This window comes from Magnolia sinica, chromosome 6 (assembly GCF_029962835.1).
Source record: "Magnolia sinica isolate HGM2019 chromosome 6, MsV1, whole genome shotgun sequence".
NCBI classification, from domain to species: Eukaryota; Viridiplantae; Streptophyta; class Magnoliopsida; order Magnoliales; family Magnoliaceae; genus Magnolia; species Magnolia sinica.
In genome coordinates, this window is record NC_080578.1 from 46,200,000 (window position 1) to 46,223,103 (window position 23,104).

Sequence of the window (23,104 nt, forward strand, 5' to 3'; positions counted from 1 at the left end):
CTCCTCCTCTTAAATCTATTTTCTCTGAACTTGGGTGGAACTGAATTAGGAAGTGCAGGCTCTAAAATATGCTTGTGGTGATTCCACAAATCGCCGCAACTAATCTCCAAATCAAGGAGACTAACAAGGGGCCAAGACTTGACACCAATTACTAATAATGGGGATCAAGTCTCACACGTGTCCCTATTCATAGCCTCACCTACACAAATTGAGTTTCGCATTGAAACAACTACGCACGAATGAGGTCATTTGTAATAGATTGGAACATGTTGCCATCTCAGTTAGCAAGCATAACACGTGACACGCTTTCCTTGTTAAACTCAACACTCATCACGATCCTGCTACACATGACTGACTTCGCTGTCCCCTTTTCTTTGCCATTGACATTAGTTGGGACACATGTCTCACTCGAGAGAGCGGGGACAACACCAACCACTAGTGCTTGATAAATGTTTGCTCCCTCCACTGTGTTTTCTCTATCTCAGGCAGCCATCCGTACACAAGGCATATGTCGATCCGTCACCTCCAAACCTACCCCCTGCGCTCCAACCATTGTATCCTAGGGCCTTCGCGGTGGTCAACCAGACCACCAAAGTTGTACTCCTTCATCCTCATCCAAAACATCTTTGCTTCCGATCCCCTTCTTTGATTCAAACCCCCCCCCCGTTTGCCTTCTTTGCTTTCTCGAACCACCCCGCACGTATAACTTCACATCTCCAAATAGCAATGACCACCAGGTCCAACACCTACGACTACTTCTTCTTTGTGTATATTCATGGGACCTGAGAGCTCGTCACAGCCTTCCATCAAAGGATCAATGCCAATCACTTCCTTAAGACAGTAACCCATTGCTGAGAAAACATCCAGATTCATAATTCCAATGGGAGATCTCATACTTGAAACCAAATATCTTCCCACCTGAATGCTAACCATTCTTCCAACTTACAAATTAATGAAACCATGTCATCTTTAAAGATGTTGCTAGTGAGGATGATGCAGTGTCCAGAGAGAAATACACACCTCCACCTCACTTAAGTGCTTAAGAACCCAATTGTCTTCCTCTAAGCCACAACTTTGTGCAAGCCATTCTCCTTCCTCTGCAGTCAAAGCCCCAGCTTGCTCCTTCACCACCAAGTTCCATCGGAGAACCCTTCATGCGCTTTCAAATACCTTCAGGTGGACTCTTACCACTAGGTGATGAGGACATCGTGTACACGCACGCCTGCACGCCACCTACACACGCACGCACACCACCACCCCTATGCACGTACGTACACAGAAGGAGGACCCCACCATCGATCTGGCTCGATGACGACGTCCAGGGAGGGCCTCCTAGCTAGAAGACAAGTTTTGGTTCAAAAAAGTGGGCCCGATAGTCAAGAAAAGCCCATCATGGGATCTCATGATCGTGGCCCACTCGTCAGATTGATTTCATATTTTAGGTTTTGCTTATTGTTATTATTTAGAACATCGTGAACGCTTTAGATTTCTTTGTTTGGTTTTTATTTTAGTTTACTTCATCGCCAAGTAATAGGTTGCGCACATAGTGCGAGTTTTTGGGGTATAGGTTTTTTCCTATAAATAGGCACCCCTTGTAGTTCTTTTCATTCATTCAAGCTTAATAAAAATTCCTGCTTTATTTTTCTGCTCTCTTAGTGAGTTGTGGAAGAATTCAAAAGTGGGTGCGAAGCCCTCCCTTTTCGAAGGGCTAAACTACGTGGTGTGAAGCCACATCTATCCCCATCCGTCCCTACCCTCTCCCATCCATATATCTCATCTTCTATCATCATTATTGCTTTGAATTTCCTAGCTTTTGCAGCTATTCATTCCCCTATAGCCAGTTTCCAGAATATGGACCTGTAGGAGGGCTGAAACATTGGCAGAGCACTACGCCTCGACCTTACGTCGGATCGTCCCCAAACTTGGAGAGATTGGAGGTCTCCCCCATCCGGCCAAGGCCTAGGTGTCACTTTGGGGAGGCGGGCTTCCATCATACGTGCGGCCAGCCCACCCGCGCACGTGCGTTAGCCCCAGGTCACCATCTGCGCGCAGGAGCTTTCTCCGGGTCAAGTTTTCCTCTAGTTTTCTTCTTTTCATTCCTATTTCCTGAACCTTAGCCTTAGTTTGCATTACCCCTAATTTATTTGCCTTTTTTTTCACCCTAGGGTTCCTTGAATTGAGATTGAGGAATCCCTTCGATTAGGGACTATTTACTATGCATGAGTGGTTGATTTTTATTTCCCTTTGAGATCGCTTAGCTTATAATTTTTATTAGTCTAGTCCTAGCCTGTGTAGGGCTAGACCTGCATAGATTCCCCTTTAATTGAATGTTTGGATTTTCATGTGGGATGTAGAATTTGTGTAATTGTTTTTGAATTGGTATAATCTAAGCCTGAAATCTTGCATATCATATTTAAATCTCATGTGCTGCATCAAATTTGGTATCAAAGCCTAGGGTTCTTGTAGGGGAATTCACCATATATTTAGGGTGTAGTTTGTTTGAGTCCTTCATGCATCCAATCCATCATTTATAGCTGCTAGAAAACCGTAGTCCCTGATATATGTAGCTAAATTTTAGTAACGGTGTGTAGTCTCCTTCATATAGAGTCTCGTAGGGTCATTTAGTTTTTAGATGCATATAGTTGTCGTAGCAAGTCCTTAGGTTGAGCAAGTCAGTGTATGCCCATATGTACGGTTCATGGTTTCAGTTTGCAACCCACACTAAACATGGAGCAACTGCAAGAAACAGTGGCCAAGTTAGCCCAGCAAGTTGAGTTCTTGAATAAGCACTTGGAACAACGTATAGATAAATGCCTTGAAGAAATAAAGGCCTCCTTCAGGGCAAACCCCACCACTAGGGAGGATGCTCAATCTCAGGCAGTTGGTCGGGAGATTAGACCAAGGAATGGAGGCGGCTACGGAACTAGTCATGGGCGTGTACCTGTGCACCCACCCCGTGAGGGACATCATGATCAATATGACCCAGATGCACAACTCCTCAAGGGAGTTAAGGTAGATGTCCCTACATTTTATGGCCACTTGGACTTTAAAGCCTTTCTAGATTGGCTGGCGGGTATGGACCACTATTTGAGTGGTATGATATGTTGGATGTTCGACGAGTCCGATTCACCAAGATGAAGCTTGTGGGTCAAGCAAAGAGGTTCTGGGCGACAGTTGAGCAAAAAAAAGAAAGAGCGAGGGAACTCCCAATAGTCCATTGGGGAGAGATGAAAGAAACACTGAAAGAGAAGTATCTCCCTTTCTCTTATCGTCTGCGGTTGATTGAGGATTGGCAGTCTCTTCGACAAGGTTCCATGAGTGTTGCTAACTATATTGAGAAATTCGAAGAGTACTTGACCTGCTGTGAGGTTAATGAGGACCCCGTACTCACCCTTACTCGTTTTAAAACGGGCCTTCGTCCTGACATTAGGAGAGAATTGTTCGCCAAAGGCATAGACACTATCGAACAGTTGTATCAAGTAGTGTTGGACGTCGAGCAATATCTCAAAGGGTCTATGGGAAGGTGGTTTGATTTTCGTGATTCTAGTGCTAAGGCCAATGCCTCTGGGGCTAAACCTAAGACTGGATATCAAAACAAACCTTCCAACAATTTACAGCATAGGTCCAAGGATGATAAGGGTAAAAAAATTGCCAGGTCTAGTTCACGGGGAAGTGGAGCCACTAGGTGTTTTAGGTGTCAGGGGTTTGGTCATTTTGCTCACCAGTGCAGCAAGAGAGAAGGCACCAAAGTATTCTTTATTGATGGGCAGGTAGAAGTAATGCCCCCAAAGAATGATGGCAAAGAGGAAGAATATGAGCTTGTAAAGACATCTAGTGATGAAGAAGAGAGAGCGCAAGAGTCTGCGACCCTCGCAACTGTGTGTTGCGCTTTGGCTCAAGCCAAGAACACTGATGACTGGCATCGCAACACGATCTTTTACACTTATACAAAATGTGAAGAAAAGAGTTGTAAATTGATCGTAGATAGTGGTAGTTGTGCCAACGTGGGATCGACTAGCACTGTGAGCCGTTTGGGCTTAAAGCTGGAAGCTCATCCTCAACCCTATAGAGTTTCCTGGGTTAACGAAACCTTCATTCTAGTATCACACTGTTGTCTTGTTCCTATTCAGTTTGGATCTTATAAAGACACGCTTTGGTGTAATGTTGTTCCCATGGACGTTGGCCATATTATTCTGAGCAGACCATGGCTCTACGACAAGGATGTCACCATATTTGGTCATTCAAATGTGTGTACATTCTGGTTTGAGGACAAGAAGGTCAAGCTAAACCCTCTACCACCCAAGAGTACGACTGGAAAGGAGTCTACCACACAGAGTAGTATGAGTGGCTTGAAAGAAGCAAAGGAATCGAAGTCCAAGTTCAAACCGCTCCATATTCTGAATACCAAAGACTTTGAGCGAGAGACGGAGGCGGACGCGATGGTATACGCCCTTGTGGCTAGGGAGAGTGTACCAGAGGCTAGCGTAGAGTTACCTACCGAAGCCATTTCGGTAGTACATGAGTTTCGTTATGTCTTCCCTGATGATCTACTGAATGAGCTTCCCCCTATAAGGGATATACAACATGCCATCGATTTAATCCCTAGGACGACTCTACCAAACCTCCCGCATTACAAAATGAACCCAAAGGAGCATGCTGAGTTGAAGGGGCAGATTGATGAGCTCCTAAAGAAGGGTTTTATTCTAGAAAGCATGAGCCCGTGTGTCGTGTCCACCCTTCTTATACCTAAGAAGGATGGCACATGGAGGATATGTATTGATAGTAGGGCCATCAACAAAATCACAGTCAAATATCGGTTTCACATACCGCGTCTTGATGACATGTTGGATATGATGGCCAATGCTACTATCTTCTCAAGAATTGACCTCAAGAGTGGTTATCACCAAATCCGTATACGCCCTGGTGATGAGTGGAAGACGGCATTCAAGACAAAGGATGGGTTAAACGAGTGGCTTGGCTAGTTATGCCTTTTAGGTTAACTAATGCGTCAAGCACTTTCATGCGTGTGATGACCCAAGTGTTGAGGAACTTCATGGGGAAATCCCTGGTCATATACTTTGATGATATCTTGATTTGTAGTATGATCAAGAAGCAACACCTCAACCATTTAAGGTAGGTTTGTGGGATCCTTAGGGCCGAGAAGTTGTACGCCAACCTAAAGAAGTGTGTGTTTTTGTCTAATAGTGTGATCTTCTTAAGTTTTATTGTGTCAGCTAAAGGCGTATCGGCGGATCTCGAGAAGGTCAAGGCTATGGTCAATTGGCCTAAACCTCGCAATATTCATGAGGTACGCAGCTTTCACGGCTTAGCCACCTTCTATAGGCGGTTCATTGAAGGTTTCAGTTCCATTATGGCTCCCATCACAGATTGCATAAAAAAATGAGAGTTTCAATGGACAAAGGCCGCCTCGAAGGCCTTCAATGAGATAAAGGTCAAGATGACCAAAGCTCCAGTTACGCAACTTCCAAATTTTTCAAAAGCTTTTGAAGTCACATGTGACGCATCAGGAGTTAGCATAGGAGGAGTGCTTAGTCAGGAAGGGCACCCTGCCGCCTTTTTTAGTGAGAAACTGAATGAGGCAAAACAAAGATATTCCACCTATGACAAGGAATTCTATGCAGTAGTGCAATCTCTGCGCCATTGGCGTCATCACCTATTGTCGCAAGAATTCGTCTTATTCTCAGATCATAAAGCCTTAAGATATCTGAACTCTCAGAAGAAATTAAACCCTAGGCATGCCAAGTGGGTTCAATTCCTTCAAGAGTACACTTTTGTACTTAAGCACAAGGCCGGTGTAGAGAATAAACCCACCGACGCATTGAGTAGTCGGGTCGCATTACTCAACTCCATGAGTGTTGAAGTTACGGGCCTTGAATGCATCAAAGAAGAGTATTCTGAGTGTCCAGATTTCGAAGTTGTGTATGCGTCGTTGTTAGAGAGTTCGTCAGGAGCTAGCAGTGAGTATTTGATTTTAGACGGATATTTGTTTAGGAGTGACCGCTTGTGCATACCACGCACCTCCCTCCGCGATTTTCTTGTCTTTGAGTTACATTCAAGAGGGGTTGCGGGTCACTTCGGTCGAGACAAGACCATTGCCCTAGTGGAGGATAGGTTTTATTGGCCAAGCTTCAAGTGAGACGTGGCCAAAATTATAGGGCAATGTCGTACTTGTCAACTAGCAAAGCAAAAGAAACAGAATACATAATTATATACACCTTTGCCAGTCTCATTCATCCCTTAGCAGGACATTAGTATAGACTTCGTGCTTGGACTTCCCAAAACTATTCGGAAACATGATTCCATATTTGTTGTCGTGGACCGTTTCTCTAAAATAGCCCACTTCATTCCTTATTCTAAGACCTTCGACACATCTCATGTTGCCAAGCTATTCTTTAGTGAGGTCGTCAAACTACATGGGTTACCAAAAACCATAGTGTCTGACCGTGACGTGCGATTCATGAGTTACTTTTGGAAGACACTATGGCACATGATGAATACTAGGCTCCAATTTTCTTCTGCCTACCACCCTCAGACCGATGGCCAGACTGAGGTGGTTAATAGGAGCCTAGGGAGTTTACTTCGATGTTTAGTGGGGGAGCATACCAGGACATGGGACACCGTACTACCCATAGCCGAGTTTACATACAATAGTTCTGTAAATAGGTCCACAGGTCTAAGTCCTTTTGAAGTCGTTACTGGTTACAAGCCTAGGAAGCCTATTGATCTTATACCCATGTCATTGTCCTATAGGTTATCAGAATCTGCAGAGTCTTTTGCGTATCACATACATTCATTGCATTAAGAAATCAAGCAAAGATCACTACTAGTAATGAACATTACAAATTTTCTACAGACCAACATAGATGTTTCAAAGAGTTCAATATTGAGGACTCTGTGATGGTTCGCATCAGGCCTGAGCGGTACCCTCCAGGAGCCGTTCGTAAGTTACACGCGCGTAGCACTGGACCTTTCAAAATTATGAAGCGAAACGGTCTCAATGCGTATGAGGTAGATCTTCCACCTTCCATGAGAACTAGTTCCACATTTAATGTGGAGGATCTACTTGCTTTTCAGGGACCCACTGATACTTTGTCCGGCCCTTCGCCCACCCATCCTCATTCCCCAGATTTACTCCTTGATCCATGGCTTTTTCCCGACCTTTCATCCTAGTCTCTACCTCCCATACTTAACCTTCATACACCCAGAGAGGAAATAGAGGATATCTTGGACCATGAAATAGTTTCAACATCGGACGGCGGGTTTTAGAAGTACCTAGTTAAATGGAAGTCACGCCCAACTTCAGACAGCACGTGGGTCACTAAGGAGGAGCTTCAGAGACTTGATCCTGACATCCTGGAGCGGTTCAGGAGTTTTATTTCGCCAGTGGCGAAATCTTCGCAGCCGGGAAGAGTTGATGAGGACATCGTGCACACGCACGCACGCACCCCACCACCCCTACACACGTACGTGCGCAGAAGGATCCCACCATCGATCTGGCTTGATGATGACATCCAGGGAGGGCCTCCTAGCAAGAAGATAAGTTTTGGTTCAAAAAAGTGGGCACGATAGTAAAGAAAAGCCTATTATAAGATCTCATGATCGTGGCCCACTCGTCAGATTGATTTCATATTTTAGGTTTTGCTTATTGTTATTATTTAGAACATCGTGAATGTTTTAGATTTCTTTGTTTAGTTTTTATTTTAATTTACTTCATCGCCAACTAATAAGTTGCGCACATAGTGTGAGTTTTTGAGGTATAGGTTTTTTCCTATAAATAGGCACCCCTTGTAGTTCTTTTCATTCATTCAAGCTTAATAAAATTCCTGCTTTATTTTTCTGCTTTCTTAGTGAGTTGTGAAAAATTCAAAAGTGGGTGCGAATTCCTCCCTTTTCGAATGGCTAAACTACGTGATGTGAAGCCACATCTATCCCCATTCATCCCTACCCTCTCCCATCCATATATCTCATCTTCTATCATCATTATTGCTTTGAATTTCCTAGCTTTTGCAGCTATTCATTCCCCTACAGCCAGCTTCCAGAATCTGGACCTGTAGGAGGGCTGAAACTTTGGCGGAGCACTACGCCTTGACCTTATGTCGGATCGTCGTCAAACTTGGAGGGATTAGAGGTCTCCCCTAACCGACCAAGGCTTAGGTGTCACTTTGGGGAGGCAGGCTTCCGTCATACATGCGACCAGCCCACCCGTGCACGTGCGTCAGCCCCGGACCACCATCTACACGCAGGAGCTTTCTCTGGGTCAGGTTTTCCTCTTTTTATTCCTATTTCCTAAACCCTAGCCTTAGTTTGCTTTAGCCCTAATTTATTTGCCATTTTTTTCACCCTAGGGTTCCTTGAATTGAGATTAGGGAATCCCTTGAATTAGGGACTCTTTGCTATGCATGAGTGGTTGATTTCTAATTCCCTTTGAGATCGTTTGGCTTATAATTTTTATTGGTCCAGTCCTAGCCTGTGTAGGGCTGGACTCACATAGATTCCCCTTTAATTGAATGTTTGGATTTTCATATGGGATGTGGAATTTGTGTAATTGTTTCTAAATTGGTATGATCTAAGCCTGAAATCTTGCATATCATATTTAAATCGCATGTCCTGCATCACTAAGCCATCATTTACCCCTTTCCACACTCATCTTTTGTCCGTTGGACTACAACACTTTCCTCCCTCAAACTCTCTTGTATCCTTCTCACCGTTGAGTATGTTTCACAACCATATCCTGGAAAGATTTGGATCTCCTAGCTCTAATCCCCAACACACACCCCACACCCACCCCCCACCCCCGAGATGGAGTCTAGTTCACCACCTAAGGGCCATATTTCACCCTCTACACCATCAATCTCTTCCCCAAATCGACTCCCATTCAGCAATCGCAAAAGTCACCTTGTTGACCTTCTCCATCCTTATAAAAGCGAACTCGTGAATGACTACAAACCCTTTCATTTGTCAGATGACCACCTCTTGCACCTTCTCAGCCCTACAAAAACCTGGAGAAGATGCCCTTTCGACCACTCCTCTAGGAAGTTCCCAACATACAGGGTTGAGAGTTTCAATAACGCACGGTTCTTACGACCTGCTTCCACCACTCCTGTTGATTTCCCTTTCCTCCTAACTTGAATCCAATCACCCCTCACTCTTTCATCCCCCTCAACAGCCATGTTTGCCAAAGTCCAACATTGTCAGCCATGGTGTGTTGTAACAGTTGTTATGGAGTCGTAAAGGCTATTACGTAAAGGTAACAATGGTAACCATTACATGTTACAGAAAAATGACCATAACGGCCGTTTCAACCCCAGCGGCCGTTTCAACCCCTTGTAAAGGTCGTAACAATCCATTACGGGGCCGATACAAGTTTTTTGGATTTTTTCAATAAAAAGAGAGACCATGATGGGAGTTATGGAGGTCGTAACGGCTGTTACATCTTGTATCGTAAAGGTAACGGTGGTGATCGTTGTAGCCATCGTTACAGTTATGGGATACATTATTATCAGCACCATCATAGTGCCATCGCCATCAACTCGCCATCATTGGCAATCGTCGTCTTCATCATTATTGGTAATTGTCCTCTTATAGCGTTGGCTCTGATTTGTAGATTTTGGAATCTCAAGGCCAATAACGCCACTGGGGAAGAAAGTCGATTGAATCGGATAATTGGGAGAAGAACGTCAATTTGTGGATTCTTCATATAATTCATCCGTTCTACATGGATCGGAATCAATTTCGTGGAAGCTGTTGCCCTTCTCAAGGCCATAAAAATCATTTCAAGTTATAATTTGTTTCCTTCAATTGTTGAAGGTGATGGGAGGAATGCCATCTCTTAAGGCTGGAACTAGAAACCACCCTTGGAAGCTTGCAAATATGATCAGAAAAGCTAAAAAGTTTTGCAAGGGAAAGTAAGTCTCTTTCTCACACACCCTCAAAAAGGCAAACGCTATGGCAAATGATCTGGCCAAAGCTGGGATCTAGGGAAGCTAATTTGAATATTGTTGATATGATATCCAAGTAACGTCTTTCACCGGTTGTCTACACAGCTTTGCTTATTCAGCCTTTGTTCAGCTGCCTATCGCTTTTTTTTTTTTTCCTTCTTTCTTTCTTTAATAAAATTTCTTACCCTTGGAAGAAATATTTCCCAATGACCACACTTTACCGCAAAGCATCTGGTTCTTCCTTAAACCACCATATGATTTGCTCAAAAGTGCCCAATTCCTCTCTCTAATATTTCAGATTCCAAGATCCCCTCCATGAAGAGGCTTTTGAACCTCCTTCCAATTAATAAGATGAATTTTTTGACCTTACTCTCTCCCCTCCCACAAGAAGTTCCTTTGAAGATGCTCAATCCACTACCAAGGGTATCTTGAATAAAATAAATAGACCAAAAAATTGGACATAGCAGCCTTGATAAGAGCTGCTAAAGAACGATACCACCACTTTCATCTAGCCAACCTTTTCGATTCTTTCAATTATAGGGTCCCAAAAACAGGCTGTATTTGGCTTTGGCCCAAGAGGAAAGCTGAAATATGTTTGTAGCAGTTCCATTTGCCTAGACTCAACTTACATAATAAAAAACTAAATTCTGAAGTACCTGATGCAGGACATGAAATTCAAATATGATGTGCAAGAATTCAAGCTTAAGATCACATTAGTTCAGAAACAAGTACACGAATTCCATATCCCACATGAAAGTCCAAACATTCAATTAAGGGGAATCTATGCGGGTCCAGGCCTACACAAGCTAGGGCTAGAACAATAAAAATTATTAGCCAAACGATCTCAAAGGGAAATAGAAATCAACCACTTATGCATAGCAAACAGTTCCTAATCTAAGGGATTCCCCGATCTCAATTCAAGGAACCCTAGGGTGAAAAAAAAAAAGACAAATAAATTAGGATTAATGCAAACTAAGGCTAGGGTTTAGGAAATAGGAATGAAAAGAGGAAAACCTGACCCGGAGAAAACTCCTCTGCGTAGATGGTGACCCGGGGTTGACACACGTGCGTGGGTTGGCTGGCCGCACGTGTGATGGAAGCCCGTCTCCCCAAAGTGACACCTAGGCCTTGGTCGGCTAAGGGAGACCTCCAATCCCTTCAAGATTGACGACAATCTGACGTAAGGTCGAGGCGTAGTGCTCCACCAAAGTTTCAGCCCTCCTGTAGGTCCAGATTCTAGAAACTGGATATAGGGGAATGAATAGCTGCAAAAGCTGAGAAATTCAAAGCAATAATAATGATAGAATATGAGATATATGGATGGAAGATGGTATGGACGGATGGGGATAGATGTGGCTTCACACCACGTAGTTAGCCCTTCGAAAAGGAAGGGCTTCACACCCACTTTTAAATTCTTCCACAACTCATTAAGAGAGCAGAAAAATAAAGCAGGAATTTTTATTAAGTTTGAATGAATCAAAAGAACTATAAGGGATGCCTATTTATAGGGAAAACTCTATACCCAAAAACTCGCACCATGCGCGTAACCTATTACTTAGGCGATGAAGTAAACTAAAATAAAAACCAAACAAAGAAATCTAAAGCGTTCACGATATTTTAAATAATAATCATATGCAAAACCTAAAATATAAAATCAATCCGAATAGTGGGCCACAATCATGAGATCCCATGATGGGCTTTTCTTGACTATCGGGCCCCACTTTTTAAACTAAAACTTGTCTTCTAACTACGAGGCCCTCCCTGGACGTCGTCATTGAGCCAGCTCAATGGTGGGGCCCTCCTACTCCATGCGTATGTGCGTAGGTGGGGCAGCGTGCGTGTGTGCGCGAGATGTCCCCATCAATTCTCCTCAGCTGCGAAGATTTCGCCACTGACAAAATAAAACTCCTGAACCACTCCAGGATGTCAGGATCAAGTCTTTGAAGCTCCTCCGCAGTGAGCCACGTGTTGTCTGAGGCTGGGCGGCCCAAGAGGAAAGCTGAAATATGTTTATAGCAGTTCCATTTGCCTAGACTCAACTTACATAATATAACACTAAATTCTGAAGTACCTGATGCAGGATATGAAATTCAAATATGATGTGCAAGAATTCAAGCTTAAGATCACATTAGTTCAGAAACAACTACACAAATTCCATATCCCACGTGAAAGTCCAAACATTCAATTAAGGGGAATCTATGCGGGTCCAGGCCTACACAGGCTAGGGCTGGAACAATAAAAATTATAAGTCAAACGATCTCAAAGGGAAATAGAAATCAACCACTCATGCATAGCAAACAATCCCTAATCCAAGGGATTCCCCAATCTCAATCAGGGTATCCCAAATCGGTTACGTATCGGCCGTAACGGCCGATACGTAACGGTAACGGTGGGACCCGTTACGCGATACGGCCGTTACGGGCCATAACGGCCGTTACGGACCCGTAACAGCTGTGACGGACCCTTAAAAAAAAAAAAAACAAAAAACAAAAAAAAAAAACTCACCTTTTTTTCGTTTCTTTTCTTCTTCTCCTTCTGTTTCTTCTTCTTCTTCTTCTTCTTCTTCTCGAGCAGTTGCGGCTGCGGCTGCGCCCTGCTGCGGCTGCAGCTGCTTCTTCCTCTTCTTCTTCTTCTTCTTCTTCCTCTCTCTCTCTCTCTCACTCTCTCTCTCTCTCTCAATCTCCTCTCCCCCTTTCCCTCTTTTTTTCTTTTCTCTTCTTTCCCTCTTTTATTCTTTTCGTTTCTCTCTCTCCCCATTTTTTTTTTAATACTGCTGTAGGTACGTGTCACGGAAAGACGAGCGCTGACACTCCTCGAGCTCCGAGTTGTACGAACGGTTCAAAGGAGATCAAAGTTATATGGGCTCCACAGTGATGTATTTATTACATCTACACCGTTCGTCTATTTTCAGAGATCATTTTAAAGCACCACCCAAAAAATGACTTATATCCAGAGATCATCTGGACCACACCAAAAATCGCAACAAAGATAATGATTTCCACGTTAAATAATTCGTACACGCACGGTAACGTTTATTTTCCATCCAATGTGATCAGACCCGAGTGGGCCCACTATGATGTATATTTTCTATCCATATCGTCCATCCATTTTGCCACATCATTTTAAGTCAGGATTCAAAAAATTAGTAATATCCAAATCTTAGGTGGACCACACCATAGGAAAAAATGGTTATAGAATGCTCACTATTAAAATTTTCTTAAAGTCCACTGTAATGTTTATTTTCAATCTAACCTATTAATTGGGTCACATTGACGTGGATGAAGGGCAAACACACATGTTAGCTTGATCTAAAACTTTTCTAGCCCTCAATAAATTTTTAACAGTGAACATTTAATTATTGTTGTTTTTTATGGTACAGTCCACCTGAGCTTTGGATGTGCCTCATTTTTGGGCTCATGCCCTAAAATTATTTGGCAAAATGAATGGAAGTTATGGATATAACACATTCATCACGGGTGGGGCCCAAAAAACTTTGACACGTGTGTTGCACTTTACATCTAAGTCCCTCCTAATTCAAGCCTTAAAAAATTGTACACGAGACATATATTAACTTAAAATTTGACAATTAAATTATGGACTGCAATTGCTAACTCACAATGCCAAAATCAAATTACTTAAATAGTTTTAATAATTAATTTGTGAGTTTTTATTTTTTAAAATAGGGCCTTCTGATTTTTATTTTTTATTTTTTATGATTCACTATTCAATAAATGTCCACCAATTTATAAGTAGGATAATGACAATAAATGACATGAATTTGAGGCTGATTTGGAGAATAGATTGGTCCTCCAAATCAGCCCCAAATTGGTAACGTCATCTACCTGAATTTAATTTCATTTTTTTTTAAAGAACTATTGGGAGAAATAATAACAAGTTGTTAAGTATATAAATTATATATTTAAAAAAAATTAAATATATGAATTTTGTAGTCAAATTCAAGTTACCTGGTTAAAAAATTAATCAGACAGTCTGATACAACTTCTCACCAAAGAGTGGACCGTTACACCACCATAAACATGTTCCAATTTATAAATGAATGCATATTTGGAATGCTTAGAATATTCCGAATTTAATCAATATTTTTTCATATTTTTTTGGCAAAAAAAAAAAAAAAATGCGCCGTCACGGGCCGTTACGCCTCCGTATCGCCGTTACGCCCCCGTATCCGTATCGGTTTCGGAGGGCACCGTTACGCCAACCGATACCGATATGGGACACCTTGATCTCAATTCAAGGAATCCTAGGGTGAAAAAAAAAAGGGCAAAGCAAATAAATTAGGACTAATGCAAACTAAGGCTAGGGTTTAGGAAATATGAATGAAAAGAGGAAAACCTGACCCGGAGAAAACTCCTGTGCGCAGATGGTGACCCGGGGCTGACGCACGTGTGCGGGTGAGCTGGCCACACGTGTGATGGAAGCCCGCCTCCCCAAAGTGATACCTAGGCCTTGGTCTGCTAGGAGAGACATCCAATCCCTCCAAGTTTGAAGACGATCAGACGTAAGGTCAAGGCGTAGTGTTTCACCAAAGTTTCAGCCCTCCTACAGGTACAGATTCTGAAAACTAGCTGTAGGGAAATGAATAGCTGCAAAAGCTAAAAAATTCAAAACAATAATGATGATAGAAGATGAGATATATGGATGTGAGAGGGTAGGGACGAATGGGGGTAGATGTGGCTTCACACCACGTAGTTAGCACTTCAAAAAGGGAGGGCTTTACATGCACTTTTAAATTCTTCCACAACTCACTAAGAGAGCAGACAAATAAAGCAAGAATTTTTATTAAGCTTGAATGAATCCAAAAGAACTAAAAGGGATGCCTATTTATAAGAAAAACCCTAAACCTTAAAAACTCGCATCATGTCCGCAACTTATTACTTGGCGATGAAGTAAAGTAAAATAAAAACTAAACAAAGAAATCTAAAATGTTCACGATGTTCTAAATAATAACAATAAGCAAAACCTAAAATATGAAATCAATCCGACGAGTGGGCCACGATCATGAGATCCCATGATGGGCTTTTCTTGACTATCGCGCCCAATCTTTTGAACCAAACTTCGTCTTCTAGGTAGGATACCCTCCCTGGACGTCGTCATCGAGCCAGATCGATGGTGGGGCCCTCCTACTCTGTGCGTACGTGCGTAGGTGGGGCGGCGTGCGTGCGCGTGTGTGCGAGATGTCCCCATCAATTCTCCTCAGCTGCGAAGATTTTGCCACTGGCAAAATAAAACTCCTGAACCGCTCTAGGACGTTAAAATCAAGTCTTTGAAGCTCCTCCGCAGTGAGCCACGTGTTGTCTGAGGCTGGGCGTGACTTCCATTTAACCAAGTACTTCTGAAATTCGTTATTCGACGTTGAAACTATCTGATGGTCCAGGCTATCCTCTATTTCCTCTCTTGGTGTGTGAAAGTTAGGTATGAGAAGAAAGATTGGGAAGAAAGAAAGAACGGGAAGAAAGGACGGGAAGAATAGGTATGGGAGGTAGAGGCTGGGAAAATGGGTCGGGACGGGTAGGTATGGGATATAGAGGCTGGGAAAATGGGTCGGGAGGGGGCCATGGATCAAGGGAAAGGTCTGGGGAATCAAGATAGTTAGGCAAAGGCTGGACAATGCATCAATGGCCCCTTGAAATGCAACTAGATCCTCCACATTGAATGTGAAACTAATTCCCATGGAGGGTGGAAGATTTGCCACATACGCATGGAGACCGTTTCGTTTTATAATTTTGAATGGTCCAGTGCTATGCACGTGTACTTTCCAAACGGCTCCCTGAGGGTATCGCTTTGGCCTGATGCGGATCATCACAGTCTCTTATATTGAATTCCTTAAAACATTTATGTTGGTCTGCAGAAAGTGAGTAATGTTCATTACTAGTCATGGTCTTCTGTCAGATTGCTTGATGCCATGAATGAACGTGATGCGCAAAAGACTCTGTAGGCTCTGACGGCCTATGGGATAGTGACATAGAGACAAGATCAATAGGTTTCCCAGGTTTATAACCAGTAACGACTTCATAAAGACTGAGACATGTGAACCTATTGACAGAACTATTAAACGCAAACTCGGCTGTAGGTATTACGGTGTCCTCTATATCCCTCCTAGGGGGAGACTCATCCGGTAGATCATCAAGAAAGACATCATGAAACTCATCCACTACCAGAATAGCCTCAGTAGGTAACTTTACACTAGCCTCTAGTGCACTCTCTCTAGCCATGAGGCCGCACATGTACCCCTCAAAATAATGGTCTTGATGTCACTCATGGGGTAGGGGTACAGGTGCACACCCATGACTGATTCCTTGGCCACGTACATTCATTGGTCTATCCTCCTGGCCACCTACCTGAGATTGGCCATCTTCCCTAATTGTGAGGTTTGTCCTGATGGAGGCCTCTATTTGGTCAAGGCGTTGATTTATGCTTCTTTCCAAGCACTTACCCCAAGACTCGATCTACTGAGATAGCTTATTTAGTGACTCTAGCAGTTGTTCCATGTTTAGTGTAGGGTGCTAGCCAAAACCATGACCCGTACGTGTGGGTGTACAAATTGCTAACTCCACCTAAGGACTTTCTATGACGACTATATGGGACTAAATGATCTTATGAGACTCTATATGAGGGGACTATGCAATGTTACTCCAGCAATATAGTTAATAAAATAAGGGACTATGGACTCCTAAAAGCTACATGTTATGGACTAGATGCATGACGGACTCAAACAAACTAACCCTAAACAAATAATGTATTCCCCTATAAGAACCCTAAGCTTTGATACCAAATTTGATGTAGGACATGAAATTCAAATATGATGTGCATGAATTCAAGCTTAAGATCACATTAGTTCAGAAACAACTGCACAAATTCCATATCCCACATGAAAGTCCAAACATTCAATTAAGGAGAATCTATGCGGGTCCAGGCCTACATAGGCTAGGGCTGGAACAATAAAAATTATAGGCTAAACGATCTCAAAGGAAAATAGAAATCAACCACTCATGCATAGCGAACAGTCCCTAATCCATGGGATTCCCCGTTACGCCCCCGTATCCGTATCGGTTTCGGAGGGCACCGTTACGCCAACCGATACCGATATGGGACACCTTGATCTCAATTCAAGGAATCCTAGGGTGAAAAAAAAAAGGGCAAAGCAAATAAATTAGGACTAATGCAAACTAAGGCTAGGGTTTAGGAAATATGAATGAAAAGAGGAAAACCTGACCCGGAGAAAACTCCTGTGCGCAGATGGTGACCCGGGGCTGACGCACGTGTGCGGGTGAGCTGGCCACACGTGTGATGGAAGCCCGCCTCCCCAAAGTGATACCTAGGCCTTGGTCTGCTAGGAGAGACATCCAATCCCTCCAAGTTTGAAGACGATCAGACGTAAGGTCAAGGCGTAGTGTTTCACCAAAGTTTCAGCCCTCCTACAGGTCTATATTCTGGAAACTGGCTGTAACGAAATGAATAGCTGCAAAAGCTAGGAAATTCAAAGCAATAATAATGATAGAAGATGAGATATATGGATGGGAGAGGGTAGGGACGGATGGGGATAGATGTGGCTTCACACCACGTAGTTAGCCCCTCGAAAAGGGAGGGCTTCGCAGCCACTTTAAAATTCTTCCACAACTCACTAAGAGAGCAGAAAAATAAAGCAGGAATTTTTATTAAGCTTGAATGAATCAAAAGAACTACAAGGGGTGCCTATTTATAGGGAAAACCCTATACCCCAAAAACTCGCACCATGTGCGCAGCCTATTACTTGGCGACGAAGTAAACTAAAATAAAAACCAAACAAAGAAATCTAAAGCGTTTATGATGTTCTAAATAATAATAAAAAGCAAAACCTAAAATATGAAATCAATCCGACGAGTGGGCCATGATCATGAGATCTCATGATGGGCTTTTCTTGACTATCGGGCCCACTTTTTGAACCAAAAGTTGTCTTCTAGCTAGGAGGCCCTCCTTGTACGTCGTCATAGAGCCAGATCGATGGTGGGGCCCTCTTACTCCATGCGTACGTGCGTAGGTGGGGCGGCGTGCGTGTGTGCACGAGATGTTCCCATCAATTCTCCTCAGCTGCGAAGATTTCGCCACTGACGAAATAAAACTCCTGAACCGCTCCAGGATGTCAAGATCAAGTCTTTGAAGCTCCTCCACAGTGAGTCACGTGCCATCTGAAGCTGGGCGTGACTTCCATTTAACTAGGTACTTCTGAAATCCGCTGTCCGATGTTAAAACTATCTGATGGTCCAGGCTATCCTCTATTTCCTCTCTAAGTGTGTGAATGTTAGGTATGGGAGGTAGATGCTGGGAAGAAAGGTCGGGAAGAATAGGTATGGGAGGTAGAGGCTAGGAGAATGGGTCAAGACGGTAGGTATGGGACGCAGAGGCTAGGAAAATGGGTCGGGAGGGGGCCATAGATCAAGGGAAAGGTCTGGAGAATCAAGATGGTTAGGCGAAAGGCTGGACAATGCATCAATGGCCCCTTGAAATGCAACTAAATCCTCCACATTGAATGTGGAACTAATTCCCATGGAGGGTGGAAGATTTGCCACATACGCATTGAGACCTTTTCGTTTTATAATTTTGAATGGTCCAGCGTTATGCGCGTGTAATTTTCGAACAGCTCGCTGAGGGTATTGCTCTGTCCTGATGATGCGTATCATCACAGAGTCTCTTACATTAAATTCCTTGAAACATTTATGTTGGCCTGTAGAAAGTAAGTAATGTTCATTACTAGTTATGTCTTCTACCTAATTTCTTGATGCCATGAATGAACGTGATGCGCAAAAGACTCTGTAGGCTCTGACGGCCTATGGGACAATGACATAGGGACAAGATCAATAGGTTTCCCAGGTTTATAACCAGTAACGACTTCAAAAAGACTGAGACCTGTGGACCTATTGATAGAACTATTAAACGCAAACTCGGCTGTAGGTATTACGGTGTCCAATGTTCTGGTGTGCTCTATATCCCTCCTAGGGGGAGACTCATCCGGTAGATCATCAGGAAAGACATCATGAAACTCATGCACTACCGGAATGGCCTCAGTAGGTAACTTTACACTAGCCTCTGGTGCACTCTCTCTGGCCACGAGGCCGCACATGTTGTACCTCTCAAAATAATGGTCTTGATGTCCCTCATTGGGTGGGGGTACAGGTGCACACCCATGACAGATTCCTTGGCCACGTCCATTCATTGGTCTATCCTCCTGGCCAGCTGTCTGAGATTGACCATCTTCCCTAATGGTGAGGTTTGTCCTAAGGGAGGCCTCTATTTGGTCAAGATGTTGATTTATGCTTCGTTCCAAGTACTTACCCCAAGACTCGATCTGATGGGATAGCTTGTTTAGTGACTCTAGCAGTTGTTCCATGTTTAGCGTAGGGTGTTAGTCAAAACCATGACCCGTACGTGTGGGTGTACAACTTGCTCACTTCACCTAAGGACTTTCTATGACGACTATATGGGACTAAATGATCCTATGAGACTCTATCTGAGGGGACTATGCAATGTTACTCCAGCAATATAGTTAATAAAATAAGGGACTATGGACTCCTAAAAGCTACATGTGATGGACTAGATGCATGACAGACTCAAACAAACTAACCCTAAACAAATAATGTGTTCCCCTATAAGAATCCTAAGCTTTGATACTAAATTTGATGTAGGACATGAAATTTAAATATGATGTGCAAGAATTCAAGCTTAAGATCACATTAGTTAAGAAATAACTACACGAATTCCATATCCCACATGAAAGTCCAAACATTCAATTAAGGGGAATCTATGCGGGTCCAGGCCTACACAGGTTAGGGTTGGAATAATAAAAATTATAAGCCAAACGATCTCAAAGGGAAATAGAAATCAACCACTCATGCATAGCAAACAGTCCCTAATCCAAAGCATTCCCCAATCTCAATTCAAGGAACCCTAGGGAGAAAAAAAGGGCAAATAAATTAAGGCTAATGCAAACTAAGGCTAGGGTTTAGGAAATAGGAATGAAAAGGGAAAAACTAGAGGAAAACCAAACTCGGAGAAAGCTCCTACGCGCAAATGGTGACCTGAGGCTAACGCACGTGCGCGGGTGGGCTGGCTGCACGTGTGATGGAAGCCCGCCTCCCCAAAGTGATACCTAGGTCTTGGTCGGCTAGGGGAGACCTCCAATCCCTCTAAGTTTGACAACGATCCGACGTAAGGTCGAGGCGTAGTACTCCGCCGAAGTTTCAGCCCTCCTACAGGTCCATATTCTGGAAACTAGCTATAGGGGAATAAATAACTGCAAAAGCTAGGAAATTCAAAGCAATAATGATGATAGAATATGAAATATATGAATGGAAGAGGGTAGCGACGGATGGGGATAGATGTGGCTTCACACCACGTAGTTAGCCCTTCGAAAAGGGAGGGCTTCGCACCCACTTTTGAATTCTTCCACAACTCACTAGGAGAGCAGAAAAATAAAGCAGAAATTTTTATTAAGCTTGAATGAATCAAAAGAACTACAAGGAGTGCCTATTTATAGGGAAAACCCTATACCTCAAAAACTCACACCATGTGTGCAACTTGTTACTTGGCGATGAAGTAAACTAAAATAAAAACCAAACAAAGAAATCTAAAGCATTCACGATGTTCTAAATAATAACAATAAGATGGAGTTTTCTTGACTATCGAGCCCACTTTTTGAACCAAAACTTGTCTTCTAGCTAGAAGGCCCTCCCTGGACGTCGTCATCGAGCCAGATCGACGGTGGGGCCCTCCTACTCCATGCATACGTGCGTGGGTGGGGCGGCGTGCGTGCGCGTGTGCGTGAGATGTCCCCATCAGTACCCTATAGCAGAACCATGGCTTTAGCCCAGTACGAAAGCCGTGGTTCTGCTTGCAAAAATCAGCCTCTCATAAAGAAATGCATCAGAGCCTAGGTCCACTCATAAATGATCTCAGAATTTGGTCTTGATGTTACTTTCACTATTCATTACAACTTCCACTTCAGACACCATAGGCTCAGATATACACTGGGCAATAAATGCAGAAATGAAATCTAAAGAATATTTCTAAATGTATCAGTTCATATATACCTGCGGCTGAATTTGTATGGTGATAGGATTCCAGATGCATCTCTTGCTGCCCATCCGAGGCAGTTGTGGTCCGCACCTTCTGTACTCATTGCAAGCTTATCTTACAACACTGTAAAACATTCCTTGCAACAAGGTTAATGCAGATTGTGGACACTATCAAATGTGCATATGCGAATGTTTTGAAATTTATAAATTTTCATGCAGTCAGTTGCACCATATGAAAATGTACAGCTTAGGCCATGGGACAAACACTGGAGGCATATTTTATACAGTGTCACAGCTACTTGAGTGCATTGTGGGTTGTCTAGAGCAGATACTAAAGTAAGAATGTATCCAAATTTGCCATGCATAGATTACATAACATGTGAAGAGTAACTTTACTTCCATTTTTTCCAAATTCTTAAAATTCTCTCTTATGCAGCATTAGGGACGGATCACAAATATTGAGGACAATCAGTTGGGTCCTTTTTAAAATTAGATCCATACAAAACAATGTCTAAATGACAAGAACAGTGGGTAATAACACAAACTAATACAGTTCCACAAGCAAAATTCAATAGTTGAATCATGGTTTACAGACTCAGCAACTCAACCTGACTCATTGAGTCGAGTAGCAAATTGCCCGAGTTGGGGCTGAATCAACCCAACTTGCCTGAGTTAGGGGTGACACGTGGTGTTGAACTGGATCAGGTCAAACCAAGCCTTATTCGACTCAAACAAGCCGCATCAAATTTGTCCAAATCTTAAAACCATGGGTTAGATGCTTCTTTCGTCTCCGATTCTTGTAGCCCCTCATGAATTGGAAGTAATATTCTTGTAGCCCCTCATGAATTGGAAGTGATAAATGGAAATTATACCCATTGTTCCAAGTATTCCTGATATTATTGATAATATTCCCAATATTATCTGTACCTCCAACACAGTGATACCAATAGCATTGGTGGTATCAGAAATTCCAGGTATCAGCGATACATCTCTGAGTATCGCCAATGTTTTCAACTGTGTAAATTATGGGTGCCGCTTATATCACCAATGTATTGGCGATATTTTAATAATATCGCCAAAATCTGTTTATTAAAAATATTTCCACTACAAATTTTCTTTTATGGGTGCATGGTTGTATGATGAAATGCATGTTTGTGTGTGTGTGTGTGTGTATAGGTATGCATGCATGCTTGGATGTAAGTATGCATGCAAGGATGGATGGATGGATGGATGGATGGATGGATTGTGTGTGTTGAGGCACGCATGGAATATGGATGGATGGATGTCTTGTGTGTGTGCGTGTTAGGAGGCATGGATGGTTGGAAAGATAGATGAATGGATGGATCATGCATGTTGTATGTATGTATGTATGTATGTGCACGCATGGATGGATCGACGCATGCATGGATGGAAAGATGGATCCACCATTTTCCCCATGTTTCCCCAATGTTTCCCTGAGTCGGCGAAGCATGCTTTTAGGCCCCCATTAGAGAGAAACTTATTATTTAATTCCTAAATATGCAAATGTGAATCTTTTTTTCTTCTTTCTTTTTGCTATTATCTGATTCTTAAATATGCAAATATGTGCACTTTAGAATCTCCTAAAGTATCATTGAAAATTTCCGCCATTTTCTCCATAATTCTCCAATGTTTCCCTGAGTTAGCGTTACATGTTTTTAGGGCCCCATTAAAAGGAAACTTATTATTTAATTCCTAAATATGCAAATGTGTGTGTGTGTGTGTTTTCCTAAATATGCAAATATGTTCATTTTAGCATCTCTTGAAGTATCATTGAAAAACTCCACCATTTTCCCTGTGTTTCCCCAATGTTTACCTCAGTCAACGATACATTTCAAGGTATCTGCGATATCGATACATGTTTCCGGCCAAATCAATACATTTCTGGATGCTTTCCAAATCCCAGCCAGCAATACATGTAACAATACCAATAACACAAATTATTGGTTATGCTTAACCTGCAAGTTTATTTCTGTGGATAAAATTGGGATCCGGTAAGACCCATACTCATGACTAAAAGCAAAATCACAATCTTTAATACAAACAACCCCTTTTATC

General features: G+C 42.7%; 1 protein-coding gene and 1 long non-coding RNA gene across 2 annotated transcripts in view; both read right to left on the bottom strand.

Moving 5' to 3' along the window:
* LOC131248729 (probable cinnamyl alcohol dehydrogenase 1) overlaps positions 1–21,144 on the bottom strand; it is a 57,349-nt gene extending 36,205 nt beyond the window's left edge. Inside the window, exon 1 of the mRNA XM_058249145.1 lies at positions 21,044–21,144. Within this exon, the coding sequence (XP_058105128.1) occupies positions 21,044–21,132 (89 nt within the window). The 5' untranslated portion in view covers positions 21,133–21,144. The remainder of the gene's footprint in view (positions 1–21,043) is intronic.
* On the bottom strand, positions 10,101–21,037 carry LOC131248730 (uncharacterized). The gene is made up of 2 exons (XR_009172376.1): positions 20,796–21,037; positions 10,101–10,615 (listed from the first exon to the last, which is right to left on the bottom strand). It is a non-coding gene; the product is annotated as an uncharacterized LOC131248730 (long non-coding RNA).
* Positions 21,145–23,104: the final 1,960 nt, after the last annotated feature.